General features: G+C 45.3%; 1 protein-coding gene and 1 long non-coding RNA gene across 2 annotated transcripts in view; both read left to right on the top strand.

Annotated features, from left to right (window-relative positions):
* The first annotated feature begins 5,333 nt into the window (after positions 1–5,333).
* The window catches only part of nherf1b (NHERF family PDZ scaffold protein 1b), a 92,734-nt gene continuing 78,509 nt past the window's right edge, over positions 5,334–19,558 (top strand). The window contains exon 1 of the mRNA XM_069929382.1: positions 5,334–5,901. Coding sequence (XP_069785483.1) covers positions 5,461–5,901 — 441 coding nt within the window. The 5' untranslated portion in view covers positions 5,334–5,460. The remainder of the gene's footprint in view (positions 5,902–19,558) is intronic.
* Positions 6,072–16,196, top strand: LOC138759256 (uncharacterized). Its single transcript, XR_011354676.1, has 2 exons — positions 6,072–6,911; positions 15,468–16,196. It is a non-coding gene; the product is annotated as an uncharacterized lncRNA (long non-coding RNA).

Below are 19,558 nucleotides of genomic sequence, written 5' to 3' on the forward strand. Positions count from 1 at the left end.
CAGGATCTATGTCCTTTACCTGGTTTTCTTGTTGGTTTGTTTTTTTTTAAATTTTGTTGGGTATTTTTGGTCTTCTTATTTTTACTAGAAGTGTCTTGCTGCTGGTCTTCTTCCTCTGGGTTGGTCATCTGTTGTTTCTTTGATTTCTTTTTACTCTCTTCTTTCTTGATCTCGTTATCTTCTGTGTTTTCCTCTTGCTGTTGTGTTGTAGTTGCCTGTTTCAGCTGTGGAGATCGACTCCTCAGCTGGTCCCCCCTCCCGTCAGTGTTATATTTGTCTTGCGCATCGCGCATGCGCGACTGCGCACTTTTGTTTGGCTCTGTGAGCCATTTTTATAGTCCCGAGTTCGGGGCTTCAACTGACCTTAGGGAGTGGGCTTCTCTCTCCGCGACGGTCCTCCTCAGACAGGTAAGGCCTTCACCTTCTTCTTCCGACGTCCTTTCTTCTTCTCTTCTTCCCGTTGCTTTTGGCTTTTCTTTTTTCGCTGCCATTTTCTCCACACATTTACTTTCACTTTATTTTGGTTTTTATGTTTGTGCCTTTGTTTTTTCACTGTCTTTTTTTTACTTTTCTGGAGAGGGCTGTAGTTCCCCGACCGGCCACTACTCCATCACGTGACTCCTCCCTAGTGCACCTTTTCAATTAACTTTTGCCAGTTTCTCATATCTCTGATGTGCCCTTTATTTCTCTGACTTTAGTTGCTCCCTATCAAACTTCTATCATATTCTGATCACTGCCTCTTTAGGGTTCCCTTACCTTCAGCTCCCTTTATCAACTCTAGTTGATTATACAATACCCAATTCTGAATTGCCATTGCCCTGGTTGGCTCAGCCACAAGCTGTTCTAAGAAGCCATGTCTTAGGCATTCTACAAATTCTCTCTCCTGAGATCCAGTCTCAAACTGGGTTGTCAATTCTATGTGCAAGTTAAAATCCCCCATAACATTGCCCTTCTGACATGCCTTTTCTATTTGCTGTTGTGATTTGTTGTCCACAGCCCAGGTGCTGTTTGGAGGTTTGTATACAACTCCCAGCAGAATCCTTTTACTCTTGCCATTTCTTAAGTCAACCCATAATGATTCCAAACCTTCTGATCCTATGTCACCTTTTTCTAATGATTTAATGTTATTCCTTACCAACAGAACCCCATCACCCTCTCTGCTTACCTACTTCTTCTTTCAATACACTGTTTATCCTTGGACATTCAGCTCCCAATGACATTCATCCTTTGGCCACAACCTTATTCCTGCCAAAGTGAAGTTGCACTACAAGTTAATCTACTATATTTCTTATACTGTGTGCATTTAAATACAAAATCTTTACCCCTGTATTTGTCATTTTTTAAAAACTCCGTCCCTGTTGCCTTGCAACTTATTCCCATGGCTGCAATTTTGCCCTCTCTGCCTGTCCTTCCACTCAAAGTTGCTACCAATCTCTACTTGAACTGCTTCTTCACTTTGGTTCCCACCCCCATCAATCTAGTTTAAACTCTACCCCCCCCCCAGCAAACCTCCCTGCCAGGATATTGGTTCCCCTCAAGTTTAGGTCCAACCCGTCCCACTTGTACAGGTTACCCCTTCCCCAGAAATGGTTCCAATGATCCAAGAACTTGATACTCTGCCTCCTGTACTATTGCAACAGCCACTCATTTGTCTGCACTATCTTTCTGTTCTGACCTTCCCTAGCTTATGATACTAGGAGTAATCCAGAGAAGACCACTTATGAGGTCCTGCTTTTCAACCTCATTCCTAACTCTCTAAACTTACTTTGCCTGTGTCATTGGTACCAATATGTATCATGACCTCTGGCTGCTCACCCTCCATCTTAAGAATATTCTGCACCCACTCAGAGACATCTTGGACCTGAGCACCTGGGAGGCAACACACTATCCTGGTGTCTCTTTTGTGGATGCAGAATCTCCACTCCGTTCCCCTATAAAGTTTCCTTTGACTATTGCTCTGCCTGACTTCACCCTTCCCTTCTGAGGCTCAGAGCTGACCTTAGTCCTATCAACCAGACTGCTGCCTTGCTCAGATAGGTCATTCCACCCCCAAGTATCCAAAGGGATATACTTTTTACTGAGAAGAATGGCCACAGGTGTGATCTACACTGACTGCCTATTCCCCTTCCCTCTCCTAACAGTCACCCAGTTACCTGCCTCTTGCCCCTTAGGTGTGACTATCTCCTTATAACTCCTGTCTATTACTTCCTCTGCCTCCTGAATCATCCAGAGTTCATCCAGCTCCATCTCCAGTTCTCTAATATGGTCTGTAAGGAGCTGCAGCTGGATGCACCTCTAGCAGGGACACTTGTGCTGTCCCAGATTTCCCACATCCTACAAATGGAGCATTCCACTGCCCTAGCTTCCATTTCTACTGCTGGGTTACTACAATAGTGGCGTCATTAGGGTTGGTGTCACCCAGTATCGAGACTCATGGTGTCACTACCCCCCCCTCCATGAAACCTTTTGATTTTTCTTTCTTTCCCTTTAATTACTACTTAATTCTTACAAAATTTATTGATCTAGGTTCACAAATACTAATTACCACAATATTGTAGCTAAAGCTGCACAAAATTTGACCAAAGTAGTGACTATAAAAAACACCAGCTGCAACAAAAAAAAGCGCATGCAGATGAAACCACATGATCGAAGCATCTTTGTAATTGGGTCATAATGACAGCTCTGACCGGAGTGCATTAGAAGGTTCAAAAAGAAAACTAGTAGAGAGTTTTAGCCTTATAGGTATATTGATACATATAAGCTGGGCTTACGAGAAAGGTTTTTGTTGTCAAAACTATGGGGATATTTTTATTTAAAAAAAGTTTTCACTGGATTCGCTGGAACTCATCTCTGGGTGTGCTCATTGTGGTCATCTGTGGCTACTCTGTGCAGGAGGCATTAAGGTGAATGGCCTGGAAAGTCTGGGCATCTACCTTGAATATCAACCAGGAGGCTATGGGAGGGTAGGAAGTTGGCACCCAGGATGACAGTTGGAAGGGGCGAGACGGTGAACCTCCACAAGAACTTTCACAGGCAAATCTGAAAGTGGACTGTCTTGTTCCCATACATCTGGATCTCTGTTGTGTTGGCTGCATGGAGGGGGGGGGGGGGGCAGGTCCTTGAGGTTGGTTCCTGGACTTGATGGCTGTGGCCGGGATGATGCTGATCTGGGCCCCAGTGTCAACAAGGAAGCACCAGCCATTGACTGAGTCCCGCAGGTAGAGGAGGCTGTGTCCTTGGCCAGCCACTAACAACAGCCGGCCTGCTCATTTCCCTGAAACGAGCAGGGTTGATGACACTTCTGAGCCTTGGCTCCCTAGTGCTGGTGGTAGCAGAGGCCCGAAGCGGATGCTGTGCCCCCCTGGTTATGCTCTTGGTGACCCCTGCAGGAGCTGGGTGTTCTACCGCTGCACTAGAGACAAGGTTAGTGAGGTCATGCCTATGTCTCGTGACCTGCTGAACTACCGAGCCCTCCAGGAATCGCTTGAGCCATAGCACTTGGGTCTTCAGAGCAACCTTCTTCAGGTCGGTAAAACTCTCTTGAGCCAGTAACAGCCAGATGTCATTGGGCAGATGGTTGAGAAAATTCACTCAAAGAGTAGGCAGTTGGTGTGATCACCCATGAGCGTGGGCATCTCGTCCATCAGCTCCAACGGGGACCTGTCCTCCAAGGCATCGAGATGCAGCACGCTGATGCTTGGATAGTCCGAGGGATCCAGTGAGCGCTTGCTTGATGATCCCATATTTGTCTTCGGCAGGCGGGCGCTGAACGAGGTGCAGCACATGTTTGGCAGTGGCCTGATCTAAGGTGACAACCACGTGATAGAATTTGGTCATGTCAGATGAAATCTGGCAGAGGTGAAACTGGGCCTCTGCATGGCTGAACCAGGTCTCCAACTCCTGAACCCAGAAGTCAGACAGTGTGACGGCTATAGCAGTAATCCCAGGTTCACTCACGTTGGGTTCAAAGAACCAGTCAGGGTCATGAATTGTAGCAGCAACTACACTGTTACTGAAAGAACACACCACCAGAGTTGTGCTCAGTGAACAGAAAAACTAATTTATTACTGGTTGCCGAAGTGCACTTATACTCCCAGCCCGGACCTGGCTGGGAAGGGCGCTGGAGGGGGGGGGGGGAAAAACACGTCACCTGGGAGTCACGTGATTCCCCCAACGCGGGCTTCTGAGCCGGTGCTGAGAAGAAGGGGAAACCCCCGACGGCGCCATTTTGGCTGGCTGCCCCGCTGCGTGGATTGCAAGTGGGGCCAGTTCGCCTGCCTCGTGGCATCCCGCCACATCTTCTCAATTAATGCCGACAACCCCCCCCCCCCACCGGGTTCCTTTACTCCCTTCTTGTGTCCAGGAATATTAAGAACCCATTGCGATAGCATTTTGAAGACGGGTCTCGGCTGTTACCATGGCATCCTAATCCTAACTCGATATGCTGCAGCTCTCTAATCTTGTTTAATACGCTTTTTGCATTTCTGCACAGGCTGAGAGCATGCAATCTTATCTGCTTCTGTCTAAAACCGTTGTTACGTGTGCAGATAATATTTCCTTCTCCCACTCCTCGCATTTTTCTCCTTTTTAATGCAACCTTCCTTTGTTCCACGCGCTGCCAAATTAGTTTAAAACTTCCCCCACCGCCCCCGTCTCCGAAAAAATATGTCGTGTTTGTGAGTTTTGAACAGTACAAGCTTTACCCGGCAAGGGGAGAGGAAAAAAAAATGTAAAAGCACAAAACTTGGGCAAAGTCAAACTTTTTGTAGCAAAGGTTTCGGGTAAAGGCAAAGGACCCGCTGAGTTTCTTTCTCCAGCAATGTGTTTTTAACTGGACTGTCGAGTTTTACTCCGGGTAATCTCAGATTTTTCATGCAATTTCAGTTCTGCTCAGAACTTCGAACCTTTGTAATAATCATACACTCTAAATCACAGGAAAGGCTCGCGTCCTGCTTATTGCATTGACAGCCCTTGTATTTGCATTGACACAAACCCCCCCCCCCTCCTCCTCGCAGTCAATCAATATTCCGGACAGGTAAATCACGCGTTGCCGGGCGACCGCGGCTGGGACTTATAACCATTCGACATTCTACGATGCAAATTTTAAAACGCGGCGGACAAAGAAATAATAAAACGTGACATTTATAAAAAATCCGGCTCAAGTTTTAAATGAGTTGAAGCCACTTTTGCGGCTCGTCAGAATATTAATGAGCGGAGGGGCCGCCCTCTTGCCCAGGCTTTCTTGCCGGTTGGCTGACTGGTGGGATTGGCCCCGGAGAGCGCGTGCGGATTGGAGGAGCGAGCCGTCGGTCGGCCGCGCGGGGAGGAAGCGCGTGCTGACTGGAGGAGCGAGCCGTGGGCGAGCGGGAGCGCGCCGGGACTTCGTCGCCCGGTCGGAGAGTTTGTGAGCAGTTTGGCCGCGGTCGCCGGAGAGTGTGTGGGACGGACGGACGCAGCACCATGACCAAGGAGCAGCTCAGGCCGCGGCTCTGTGTCATCAACAAGGGCCCCAACGGCTACGGCTTCCACTTGCATGGAGAGAAGGGCAAGACGGGCCAGTTCATCCGGCTGGTGGAAGCGGGCTCGCCGGCCGAGGGAGCGGGGCTGAAGGCCGGCGACAAGGTGGTGCAGGTCAACGGCGAAGACGTGGAGCAGGACAGCCACCAGCAAGTAGTGCAGAAGATCAAGGCGGTGGCCAACGAGACGCGGCTCCTGGTGATGGACCGGGAGACGGACGAGCTGCTGAAGAGCCTGGGGCTGCAGTGCAAGGAGGAGTACATCCACGGCGTCCCCGAGCAGGAGCAGGAGCAGCGCGCCGAGCAGCCGCTGCCCGAACCCGAACAAGTCCCGGCAGCCGAGCTCCAGCAGGCTGACAACGTGTCTCAGACGAGCAGTGAGAAGGTAGGGGGCGGGGGGCTCGCTCCGCTTCCCCAGGTCACCTCGTCCTGTGAACCTCCCTGCTACAAAGCGCACCCGTTCTGTGGCGGAGTGGCGATGCCAGTTCCAAACCAGTTCTGGAGAGCGATGCGAACTAGGATCGCGTAGTGGGGCCGAACGGCCGCGTGTGTCTGTATCCCCCTGCTGGCTGACTGCAGTTCCCTGCCCCTGGGTGGGCTGCTGCGCCGGCCACAACACGGACGGGCGGCGGCGAGACCTGGGCTCCGAGGTGTGGGGGGCGGGGAGCTTCTTCCCGGGCGCTGAGAGGGGTTGTGGAGGGAGGGAGGTGGTGATGCTGGAACCCTGTCCGCTCTGCCGACCCCCCGCCCGCTCTGCCACCGGGTCCGAGGATGGTTCCAGCAACATCGCTGCCAAGGCAGGGTGGTCGTCGTGAGCTGCTGGCACCCCCAGGACTCGTCCCCAGGTCTATCTACTCCGTTCATTCTGCAGGATATCCGAGTCGGTGGTGAGGTTTTTTTAGGGAACGGGCAGAGTTCCACCTATCAGGATGTGGGCAGTTGGAAGTCAGATGTTTATTCCAGGCGGCCGTTCCGTGTCACGATTCCTCCAGGTCACTGCTCTTTGGATCACTCGAGCAGGGACACGACTCCAGAACAAAACGCTTTCCCTAGACTTGGTGACGGAGGGAGAGCGTTTGTCGTGGGAATGAACTCTGTGGGGGTGGTTGTGGTGGTCAGTGCCTTTTGAATTCGCATAGATTTAGGGTTCCGGTACAATTCATCTGGGCACTCCACTATTTGTAATGCATGTGTTGCTTTTTTTTCGTGCCGGCTGCGCATCTGGGTTATAGTCCCAATTGTTTTTTTGGTTCCTAGTTCATGCCTGACCACACTCTTTGCTGAGTAGGTGGATATTGAATCCTCTCAGCCCCGATGTTTTACTGGGGGTGTGAGTGGATGTGCACAGTCTAACTACCCCTTTCAAAGTTTGGCATCTCTTGGAACAATCTGTTGGTAAGCTATGTTTATGGTAGAGGTTCTCAACCTCTTTCACCCACGTGCCAGACCGACTTTAACAAACCAAGAGGAGGAAGGGGTTGAGCTTGAGCCTCTTCTGAGACCACCAACAGGAATTTTTGTGTGAACAAAATGGAGGCATTAGGACACAGCGAATCCTATGGTGACAGGTGGTCTGTCAGTATTTTGGTGAGGATTTTTTTTGCAAAATTTTGCCTTTTTTGTGGTAAATTGTGAACCCTTGTTTTATGCATTACATGCCTGCAATTTTGTTTTTGCTGCTTCATCAAGAACCACCTATAACAGACCCATGGATACCAGGTGGTATGCAGAGCATCTGTTGTCAGAAACTGGTTTATTGTATTTTCTTTTCTTAAGTTGGTGGGAACCATTTTAAAATGGTTATTCCAGGGTACAGGATTTGAGAATATTGTTCTTGAATAATATTCCTGCTGATATTCTAGTGAAGTCCTGCGTTCTTTATGATATCTCTCTTGAATAAAACAAAGCAGGAATAATCCTGCCTTATTGAGATATAAAAGATCCCCAAGAATAGGAGAATTTGCCTCAGTAATCTAGTACCCCAGTATTCAAATCTCAACCTTTCTAACTGCTCATCACTGCTGTTGTTGCTTCTGCTTCTTGGTTTGTGCCAATCGACTGCTGTGCTTTTTACTTATGTTAGTGATAAGGCAAAAAAAAACTAAACCAATGATACCTTGAAATTGTGAAAGATGTAACTGAAAAGCAGGTCTGCCTTTCCTGTTGGATGGGTCCAAATCCATCACTGCAGATTCACAGAGCAAAGTTTACCTATGTGGTAGCCCCAATCAGATGGGGATTCATGGGGTCGGGTATGATACTCTGAGAGGAATAGATGGAGCTTTTGTGTCTCTGTTACTGTCATTTGGAGAACATGATCTGCTAGTATGGTTGGACATTTTTCCCCAGTGCTTGTAATCAATACACAAATGTGCTGGAGAAACTCAGCAGGTCCTGCAGCATCCATAGGAGGCAAACATGTATAACCAACATTTCAGGTCTGAGTTCCTTTCACATTTTTTCCCCCATTACTTGAACTTGTAGAGACATCACACCTCCCTTCTCCTGCCCCTGTGACTTCCAAAGACTAGCTGCGTTGGGCAGATTGCTCATCAGACAATGAGTCCTCCCCCATTGCTTGCCCTATCAATCATTCAGAGGAGACCCAAGGGTTTAATCCGGGAAGGAAGCTTTCCAGCGGATTTTCTATTTTCCTTGGGTGTTAATGCTGATCACGTCTCACGAGCCGAATCTCTTAAAATGAGCTGATTTAGTTGCCTTAAGTGAATCGTAGTGGGAAGCAGCTGGACTGAGCTTTCAATGCGCATCTAAAATTCATGCTGGTGAAGTTAGCTTTTTTCATTCATTAGTCAGACATGAGTACAGTGCCTCAGATTTCCTCATCTGGGCAGTGATAGAGTATCAACTGTTACTGAACTATCTGAGTCAACTGTCTGAGGAATTTAACTCAAGGCATTTGGTTCAATTAGCCTTGTTGATGTTAGAGATGGGGAAAAATCACAGGCCAAATCATCAAAAGTGCAGTGCAACTACTTGAGATTGCTTTCTTGAGCAACAAAACTATGCCCTCAAGTGCTGCTCAGGTGTATTCCAGGCATTTGAAAAATAGTCTTGAAATGAAAACAGTCACGGTGTATCTTTGACACAGTGTGAAAACATTAGTTGTTCACAATATAATGGATCAAGTTTTATCCTGCCACTCGTATAAAAGAACAAACTGTATTGTCTCAGTTGAAACTAGCTATCTTGTGAACTCGTAGATAATTTACTAACTTGGTAACTGCCCCACTACTAGTCAGAATAATAGTTCAGCACAGACTTGAAGGGTCTGTTTCTGTGCTCTAGTGTTGTCTGGACCTATTCTTTAAAAATTGCAAATACTCAAAGCCTGAAAATAACCAGTAACAACACCCATAAAATACAAAACCAGATTTAAGTGCAGGTAAAGTAAAATGCCAGGTAACTTGGTCTTGTCTTTCTCAAGCAAGAAACACACTTCCTTTAGCACTATCTATGTGCTACCTGTGGGAACACACTGTTGCTTTGTAACTCTAGATTGAAATTCCTCTGAATATTCAGATGAAAAGAAATGCAGGATTGATTTCCACAAAAGGTGGCTGTATAAAATTGTGGCGGGTGTTTTGATTATCATCTATGTTTCACATCTCCAGACAAATTAGAAGTTCAGAGCAATTCTTTCTGTTGATCTATTTTGCAGTTTGTTGAGGGTTTGTTAGTAATATTGAGATTAAGGATCATTACCAGATGGTAAACTGGAGAGGAAGCAGACATATCAGGACTTGTCTGTTTTATGGAGCTGCTCATCCAAATCTAATCAAACACACATTAAGTTCTGATTGCTGTACAAATCTTGTTCACAGTGTAGCACAATGTTGATTGGAGACTGAAATTAAAATGCTTTTCTAGTTCTTTGTGTGTGTGTGTCTGTGTGACTAATGAATGTTGGGATATTGAGAATCCAGGAAGTGCTGGTAAATATTGTAATGAAGACTTTGATTCTTGAATCTCCAAGCTGGAAAAGATGTTAAAAATTCCTGAAAATAAAATGACTGCTCAGAATTTGTGGTTGGTTGTGAGCCAATTTTGCTTGTCCTGGCCATAGCAAAGGATTAAACAATTTGTGGGTTTTCTCCCACCACCAGTTTGCTGAAGGGGAAGGGTACCAGCTTCAACTTTGGCAGTAAGATCTTTTGAGTTCTCCTGCTGATGAATCACTTCAAGGGGTGGTGAGACTGTCAATGTGCCGTGAAGGTGGGCTGCTGACAATTTGGAAACATTCCAAACTGTTACAAAAAGTTTAACAATTGATCAAGTATTACTTTAAAATAATTCAAAACTATGACATTACACATTTTAATTTGAGCCCCAGAGGTACAGCATGGAAACAGATCATTCAGCGCATGGAATTCATGCTGATCCCTATGCCATAGGTGCTCTGTGATCAGTAAAGGATTGCCTAAGGTGGTATGTGAGTGGAAAGAAAAAGGTTGAAAACCACTGTTTTAATCGTCCCTAATTGACTCGTGTGCCCGGTTTCAGAACTCCAAAGGAAATGGGCCATTGACAATTTTTCTCAAGCAACATATTTCAATAACAATTGGGTCTAGAGCAGTGATTCTCAACCTTCCCTTCCCACTTACATACTACCTTAACCAATCCTGAACTAATCACAGAGCACTGAGGGCATAGGGATTACTTAAAGTGGTATGTGAGTGGAAAGAAAAAGATGGAGAGCCACTGGTCTAAACTGTACTATCCCAATATCCCTTAGAAGGTGTAACTCTGGATCCTGTGCAAAATCCACCTTTGTACTTTTCAGTGTCCACAAGGTCTTCCCAGAAGTATCTCAGCCTTATACACAGCCAGGTAGAGTGGACAAAGGTTCCATCCTCTACACTGCACCTAAAGCATTTCTGATTTTGACGTGTAATTTTATCAATGAGTTATAACTGATAAAAGAAATTATATTGGACCAGTATGTGTCTGGCATTAACAATTTTCATCAGGCTATTCAAACACACATCTTCCCATCATCGTTCACTAATTGTTATGCCCAAGTCTGACTCCCATCTTTTCCTTGGCCAATGTAAGCCCGGCTTTAGGCTTTCACTTTGGAATACATTCCAGTGATAAATTTATACACAATCCTCTTTTGAATTAGTTTCCATGTCACTAGAGTCAGACAGAGTCATAGTTGGTCCTAGTTTGTCCCTTACGAAAGATCTTAATTGCAGAAAGGAGAAGAATGCTCTATTCGATGACTCCTATTTAGTCCTCAACTGCTTGAATGATGTGAGCTGCCCTTGATGTTAACAATCTTCGATACACCTAATCTCTTTCCAGCACCAGGTGTCGGAGTCCAGAGTCAACGGTATTAAATTGTGCTGGGTCAAGGGTATTTTGAGAGATTACCCCTCCTTCAATCTAATACATCGATTTATTGTTTGCCAGATCAGGCAGAAATGTTTTATTACAGGGTTATCTGTTTTTTCTGAAACTAATTTGGTGTCCTATTTGTATATAAATTATCCTATCTTTTTCCCTACTACATTTAACCCAATTTGTGTCAAGAAGAGGGATCCCTTCCTTCAAAAAAATGAGACAAAAAACTTTGCCTGGGACGCCCTGTAGTATTTTTTTTTAAAAAAAAGTAGGGCAATTTAAAACCCCCCAATTTATATTTCCATGTCAACTATTGCACGGAAACTCTAGACACCTTACAATTCCACAATAAGTTTCTGAAACATCCATTGAACATTTTAAAGAAGTACTAGGGCAATGAAATGGGCAGCGTTTGAAAAAGATAGTCTTAGCATTACCTTAATTTTTACGTAGTTAACTGGTCACCAACATTATGGGCAGAGTTTCCCATCTAGACAGGTCCTCAATCTTCTGGAGCAAAGGGAAATAATTTAATTGTGTGTGTGTGTGTGTTTAATTTTCTTTATCCACTCTTATCCATAGGTATTTAATTCTTTCCTGCAACCACATGGATTGGCTTTCCTGTTGATAGGCTCTATAATCTCCTTTCACAAAGGCATGATTTTGCTTTTATCCAGATTAACCTTCTACCCAGAGTCCATAATCCTCCAGTATGGTCCTCAGTCTAACCAATGACACCCCCCCCCCCCCCCCCCAACCCAGGTTCCATCAAATACACTAACACATCGTCAGCAGACAGGTTGATTTTGTGTTCCACCTCACCCACCTTGAACCCCTTTATGTCTGGATCCCTCCAAATGGTTTCTGCCAGTCATTGAATGGGTAGTATGAACAGAGCTGGGACAGTGGGCAGCCCTCCCTACCTACTAGATCTACTCAGTGGGAACATTGGAGACCTCTGCCACTTTGTAATGATTTTACCCTGGGGTTTATAAATACACTGTCCTTACCTAATTGATAAATGTTTGACCCAGTCCAAATTTCTCCAGTGTCTTAGACAGAAAATCCAACTCCAATCAAGCACCAGACTTTACTCTATTGAGGACATCTACATGAGGCGGTGTCTTAGAAAAGCAGCCTCTAACCTCAAAGACCCACGTCACCCAGGCCATGCCCTCTTCACTCTGCTATCATTGGGGGAAAAAGGTACAGGAACCTAAAGATGAGTCCTCAGTGGCGCAAGGACAGCTTCTTCCTCGCTGGCAGCGGATTCCTGAATAATCAATGAACCATGGACATTGCCTCACTTTTTGTGCACTACTTTTTTTTAAATAGTGATGTGGTAAGATGGTTATAATATGAATGTTTGCTCTATGATACTGCTGCAAACACTGAATTTCAGGACTTGTTTATGATAATAAATCCTGATTCTGAAAATCAAGTTGTTGTGGAATAGCTTTACATAGATCCTGTCCTGTGTTCTATGAATTTCTTTTTTGTATCTGCCTGTGGGGAAAGTACCTGACTGATTGAAGCACAAATTCTGCACTGTAGTTGACTCCTGCAAATTTCTGTGGAACTCCAGTATCAATGTCTTTGGCCTATTTTGTATGCCTTGCTTTGAACAGGATTGCATCACTGTTCAAGGCCAGAATTCTCTGTGCTGGTGTCTTTGTAAACATTTTACCAAAATATGCCATCGGCCTGTCCCTGAACTTCTGGAAGGTTGTTCAAACATTAAACTGAGTGCAAAAGCAAAATGCACAGAGATTGCAGTGTAGGCTTATTTAGTTCCTGGGTAAACTTGCAAAGGGAAACCAAGAATGCTGTAAATACTCACTCAGCAGGTTAGACAGCGTGAGAGGAGAACTTGTAAATAGTCAGGGTTTCCCTGTAGCATGTTGATGGGATGGTTTTCCTTCTGCACTTGGGTGTGTAATATCTGTTGCAAGGTGCATGCTGTGCAGAAGCAGAAATGTGCCTCTGACTGGGATCCAACACAGGGCCATGGTTTGTCATTCAGGGTAGTAAATTAGGGAGTGAATTTCTGGTCTGGACTTGAAGGCTTGCAGGAGCTCTGCAAGATGTTGATTCCAAGCAGATGTAAGGGATTTCACGCTGTCGTCAAAGATTTCCCCTGATATTCCAACCCAAGTTTGTCCTTGTCCTGCTGGCATGCTGATTGGCATCCAGGCTCAGCCATAACATCAGTTGGTTGACATCATCTTGATAATTTGTTTGAACAAGCTGTGGGAAAGAAGTCGTGGGCATCAGAATACCAAACCTTGCTGATGAGAGGACAAATGGCGAAGCTGTTGGAACACACAAGAACCCAGATTTTGAGGCATGGAGCACAATAGGAAGTTGTGCCACCATTTAATCTATGTTGTCTAATTTAGATACCATATTTTAGTATGGATGTCAGGGTTTGCTGCAGTGGTAATTGGGTTGGGGGTGGGGTGGTTTACAATTACATTGTGGGGTCCAGGGAAGCTATGGTTGTACTGCCTAAAGCAGAGAAGAAATAGCTTAAAGGTTCATGGTTTTGATCGTGAGAAACTGTAATGGAGTATCAATAACCAAAGGACGTTTTATAATTGTAGTCCTACAGCGTAGTACGGGCTCTTCGATTAATTGGCACTGAGCCTATTTTACTTGCCTCCACTTCATCTATATCCCTCAAAGCCCTCTCCTATTTGTAAATCTGTTCCAATATCGGTCAGTGATATTATCATCATTTCCCTTTACCTTTCTATATTTTAAAAACTGCAGCAAAATTTCCATAGCTCTGACAAGCTTTGCAATTTTCTTCAGTTCCTTTTTGTCTGTCTAACCTTCCATCACATCCAGGATTCCATTCAGACCGTTGCCATTCAGACACGTGTTGTTTCGGAAATGTCACTGTTTCAAATCTGAGTAACTCTCGCGTCAGATTCAGACTTGCCTGCTGATCCCAGTCTACCTTTGCCTGGGCCTATTCGATGATATTCCAAATCAGTCTTCCCTCAATTCAAGACAGATATTAAGCCTGTTCAATGGTTAGTTGCTCAGTTCAGTGGGCCTGGCTGATGGCCTTTGAGGGGTTATTCTATATCAGGGGTGTCAAACTCAAATTCACGGAGGGCCAAAATTAAAAACTTGGACTAAGTCGAGGGCCGAACTAAATATTTATTGAAAATTTTCAACAACACCTGCATGTTTTCTCTTCTTTCAACATATGTAATGTTAAACTTTTTCTTTTTAAAATAAATGGATAAACTCTTTCCAGAAGCATTAACAAATGAGAAATAAAATATTCAATAAATAATATTTCTCTATAGAGGATTTGTCAAATGTTGTTAGTGTGCTGTCGAATAGTAAAATCTGAGGGCTATTGAGAATGTGGGAGAATAACATGATTCCTGAAACAATCAAATGGGTGACTGATTGTGGGCATGAACTCTAGCAGGGTTATTTGCCATGCCCTTTTTCCATTGGTACAGATATCCTTTGATTGACACACTTTTTAAGTTTTATGCCTAATGAGCTTGTATCCAGGTGCAGGACCATTTTTAACCAGGAATATATTTATCACTGTGACATGAAACTATTGGAAGATCGTTTTATCCTGAGATTAAAGTTCATAATACTTACTCAGGCCTGTGTGCGGGAGGGCGGGGTTTGTGGGCGATTGGGTTGGACAACGACAGTGCGGGGGCATCGGCTCTCGCTGCAGGGCGGCATCTTGGCGGATCAGCGGCCCCATCACCGTGAGTCGCGGGTCGGCCTGTGGCAGGGAGGGGGAGTGGGCAACACTCCTGGCGAGGTCAGGCCCCTCCTGAGTTTCTGCCGGACCCACCTTGACCTGCTGAGTTTCTCCCGGATCCCCCTTTGACCTGCTGAGTTTCTCCTGGATCCCCCTTTGACCTGCTGAGTTTCTCCCGGACCCCCCTTGACCTGCTGAGTTTCTCCCGGACCCCCTTTTCTTTCCGTGCCGGTGTCCCAGGACTTTTCCAGGGCAGTCTCTGCGCTCAGGACCACGCTGGGATCCCGGTCAGCGGTGGAGGAGCAGGTGAGCGTGGCTAATCCCGATCCAGCCCACGCCACTCCTGAGATTGGTGGGGGGTTCCACCCTACCTGCCCGACCAGCCTCGCTCTCCACGTGTACTCCGGGCACCCTCCGGTGGGAAGGCGCAGGGTGGCCGGCGCCCCCATCGCCCGGCGGGGAGCCCCAATCTTCCCTCCGGCGTCCCGACTCCATCTGCAGCTCCAAGTAACGCTGTGCCATTGGGGTTCCGGGCGCTGGGAAGCGGCCTTGGCTTCCCCTGACACCGGCCAGGCCGCGCTGCGGTGGGGGGGGTGAGCGGAGGGACATGACAGCGTGTTTATAAAACCACCCACCACTACTTTTCAAGGACCAGGATTTTTCTCTCTCTCTCTCACCCTGGGACACAGCGGTTACTGTGCATGCGCTATACTGGCGCGGCGGCCAGCGGGCCACCTCTAATACATTTTTGATATGATCTTGCGGGCCAAATATAATTATATTGCAGGCCAAATTTGGCCCGCGGGCCAGAGTTTGACATGTGTGTTCTATATAATCCGCAGGTGCGATTCTATATACTGTAATCTGAAGAGGTGATGAGGTTGAGCCTTGGACTGAAGTTTAGACCCTACACTTACTGAGTAAGCCAGGAGGAGAATGCTCGCCAGTAATCATTCAGTGGTTTTGTATTTCTTTCTCCACAGCATCTGATATTTTCTGTTTAGAGTCATAAAGGTGGAAATGAGCCTCATGTAAGGCTTGTCCATGTTGACCAAAATGTCCTATCCACACTAGTTCCACCTGCCTGTGTTTAGGCCATATTCCTATAAACTTCTTTCCAGTTTGTTTCTTAAACATTGCGATAATTCCAGCTTTAACCACTTCACCCAGCAGCCCATGAAGTAATTGTGAATTCGCTTATGAATTATTTCTTTGATTTCGGATGTGACTTGCCCAATGTGTTTTTCTTTGCAGTCACTGAACTGTGGTTCATCTAGATCCCTACTGCCCATATCCTAGCCTGTAATATGACCTGTCTGTCCTCTCATTGTTCTACTTTACCTCTGGATCTCCCATACCTGTACATGGTCATTCTCATCCTTATTCTTAATTCCCTTCCCAAATGCTGTAATCCCTTCTGGGCCTGCTTCCCTCCAATATCCAAGTATTCCAGTTTGGTCAGATAATTGTCTTTCCTTCCATTCTGTCTTGTTCTCCATGTTCTACTGTTTCTTGCATAAAATTTGTCTCATGTTTTGAAATCTTCTTGAAAATAAACATGAAGAGATAAACCTGTTGAATTTTGTTTATGATTACTCCAGTGAAGCTTCTTGGGGCAGTTGTTGGTTTTAAAATTGGTTATTCTGTAGAAAAATAGAGAACTGGAATAAATGGATCATCAGGTTAGAAAAATGCAACTTGAGGGATTAGTTCTTGGCTCTCAGTTATTCCTTCTTTGCATTAATGACCTGGAGGAGGGAGCAGACTGTGAGATGTCCAAATCTGCAGATGATATGAAAATAGGTGGAAGGACAAGTTTTGGGCAAAACTGAGGTTAATGGAGTTTAATGTGGGAAAGTGAGGTCATGCACTTCACTAAGAGGAATCAAATGGCTGATAACCATGTTAGTGGAGAGAGACTGTAACTCAAGTTTATTGTCATCTGATTGTACAAGTACAAATCAATGAGACAGCGTTCTCTGGTCCTCAATACAAAAAAAACCATGCAGATACACAGCTAGACATTACATGTATACAGACAAATAATACATATGAAGGACAAATATTATATCCTTAAAAATAAATAAATAAATAAATAGATATTGCTTTGCAAATGAGTCTCGGATGGTTAGTGTGAGCAGTTCCTTTGGTCATTCAGTATTCTCACTGCCTGTGGGAAGTAGATGTTCCTCAACCTGGTGGTACTGGCTCTGATACTGGTGTATCTCTTCAATGGGAGCAGCTGAAAGATGCTGTGTGCAGGGTGGAAGGGGTCCTCAGTGATTTTGTGCACCTTCTTCAGACAGTAGTCCTGTTAGACCACGTCAATGGGGCGAGAAGGAAACTCCAGTGTTCCTCTCTGCCACTCTTGTGGTCCTGTGGATTGATCTCCAGTCCATTTCTCTGCAACATCTAGGGATCTGGCATCGAGGTGGTGGGGGCTGGGAAAAATCAGATATATTCATGCTGAATAGTGGGTGGGGTAGGTTGCAGCGGCCAAGTGGCCTTCCATTCTAATTTTTTTTTTCTTGTGATGGTTATTGTTGAACATTTTAATCTGAAAGAGTTCTCTTGATATTCTTCCCCTGAAGTTGTCGTTGAGTGTGACTCACGGTTCTTCCAACTGCCCAGCAGCTTTCTTGAGTATCACCAGTGCGTTCACCAGTGAAACGACACTGGAGCTCGCTATTGATCTTGTGGCTTCAGCTTGTCAATGATATCCAATGAAGCAGAGCTGTGAATCCTTCCTGCCCCTTCTTTGCCCTGCATGAGTTTGTATGATTCTTGCCACTGCAGAATTGAGTCTGTTTTTCCGTTGGTGGTCAACATTGAGCCAAAATGTCTTGCTTAAAGTGCATCTTGCTAATTCTTCTTGTTAATTCTGCAGTTAAATATTAACATTTGAAAGCATTATGTGTCATGACTTATTTTTATGATAATTTGAACTAAGTGGCCCTGGTATTTGGACTTCTCCCATAACAATATCTGGCTGTTGAGTATTAACAGACTCAGGTGGACTTTGTCGCTGTATATGGAATAATGCTTGCTTTGAAAGGTGTGGGGAGACCTGGGTGCACAATCCTTAAGCATGCTTTGGCATCTTAGAGTTGTTTCAACAGGAGATACCATGGGAAAAGAGGCAAGGATGTTCAAAAAGGTAATGCTTGTGGCTATAAATCTCAGCCATAGGACATTTCTGCAAGAGGTCCTCAGGGAAGTGCCCAAGATCCAACCATCTGCTGCTTCTTCAGAGCTTCCTTCAATTGCTCGGAGCATTTTGAAGGAGGGATGGTCACTGATTACACAATGTTGAGGGCTATTATTGACTGCACAGATAGTGAAGTAGTCCACATCTGTGCAGCAAGACCTGGACAATATCCAGATCTGGGTGGCAAGTAACATTCACACAAGTGCTGGGTAATGACTACATCCAACAGAGAAAATCTACCCATCACCTTTGACCTACAACAACATTCCCATCACTCAATTCCCTACTGTTAATATCCTGGGGGGGTTCCCAGAAACTGAACTGGAGTAGCTGTGTACACAATGTGGCCATGAGCAGGTCAAGGGTAATGGATCCTGTGGTGAATAACTCCCAAAAGTCTGCACACGTCTAATCAAGAGTGTGATGGAACATTCTCTATTTCTCTGGCTGAGGGCAGCTTCAACAATACACGGAGTCCAACACCATCTGGCACGCAGAAACCCATTGACAGGTACCCCATGGTCACTCACTCACTTTATATGGTGGCATGGGCTGCACCAACTCACTGAGACTCCTTGGATAGAATCTTCCAAACCCACCACCTTCACCAATTAGAGGGACAAAGGCAGCAGAAGCACAGGGACACCACTCCCTGGAAGTTGCCTCTAATCCACACACATTCCTGACTTGGAAATACATTGCATTTCCTTCACTGTCCCTACACATATGGAATACTGTCCTCAAAGACTGCAGCAGTTCAAAGAGGCAGCCACCCCCACACCTTTCCCCAGGTGATTAGGGGATGGCAATTAAATTCTGGTTCAGCCACATCCCTTGAATTAATTTAAAAAAGACGATAAGTTTAGATAATTCTCCAATGTCTAACAACCCTGGGAGTTGAAGGCACCAAGTTCAACTGCAGAGTTCACATAAGATGATGGTTACTTTGTACTGTAACTATACCTTTATCCATTTTTGGCATCTCTATCATCCCAGCACAGGTGCAGCCACAGGTTGGGTTCAGGTTAAAGTATTTGTGCAACTAGGGCTGGGACTGAGTGGAATGAAGATTGCAGGACATTGGCTTGGACCTTTGAGAACTGAAATTAATTTAGATAGAGCTAAGAAACAGTAAGGAGCTTCAAATGCTGATGGAGATTCTGTATACACCCAAACAGTTATGGTAATGAAAGGCATGGCATTTGAGGTTCTATAACAAGGGTAGTACCATAGGCATGGTGGAACTTCAATATGGGTAACATTTGTGAAACAAGTGTGATGGTCAGGTTTGTTGTGTTCTGAATGAATATTTTGAGGACCTAAAGAAATTTAGATTTCAGCTTTATTGTCAGAGTACGTACATGACATAGACAACCCTGAGATTCTTTTCACTGAGGGCGAGGCAGAGTTACCACTTTTTGGTAGTGCAAAAAACTGTACACAGTGTATACATATAAAGAACTGTAAACCGATAATGGATGTAAAGAAACTGCAATCCATAGAATATAAAATCAACAAAGTGCACAAGGAAGAGTCCTTGGATCATGGCATTTGAGTCCCTAATTGAGTTTGTTGTCGAGGAGTCTGAAGATGGAGGGGTAGCAGCCTATCTTAAACCTGGCGATAAGAGTCTTGAGGAGCCTGTATCTCTTTCTTGATGGCAGCAGCAAGAACAGAGCGTGTGCTGGGTAGTGTGGAACCTTGACGTTTGCTGCTGCTCTCTGA

This window comes from Narcine bancroftii, chromosome 3 (genome assembly GCF_036971445.1).
Source record: "Narcine bancroftii isolate sNarBan1 chromosome 3, sNarBan1.hap1, whole genome shotgun sequence".
Classification (NCBI taxonomy): domain Eukaryota; kingdom Metazoa; phylum Chordata; class Chondrichthyes; order Torpediniformes; family Narcinidae; genus Narcine; species Narcine bancroftii.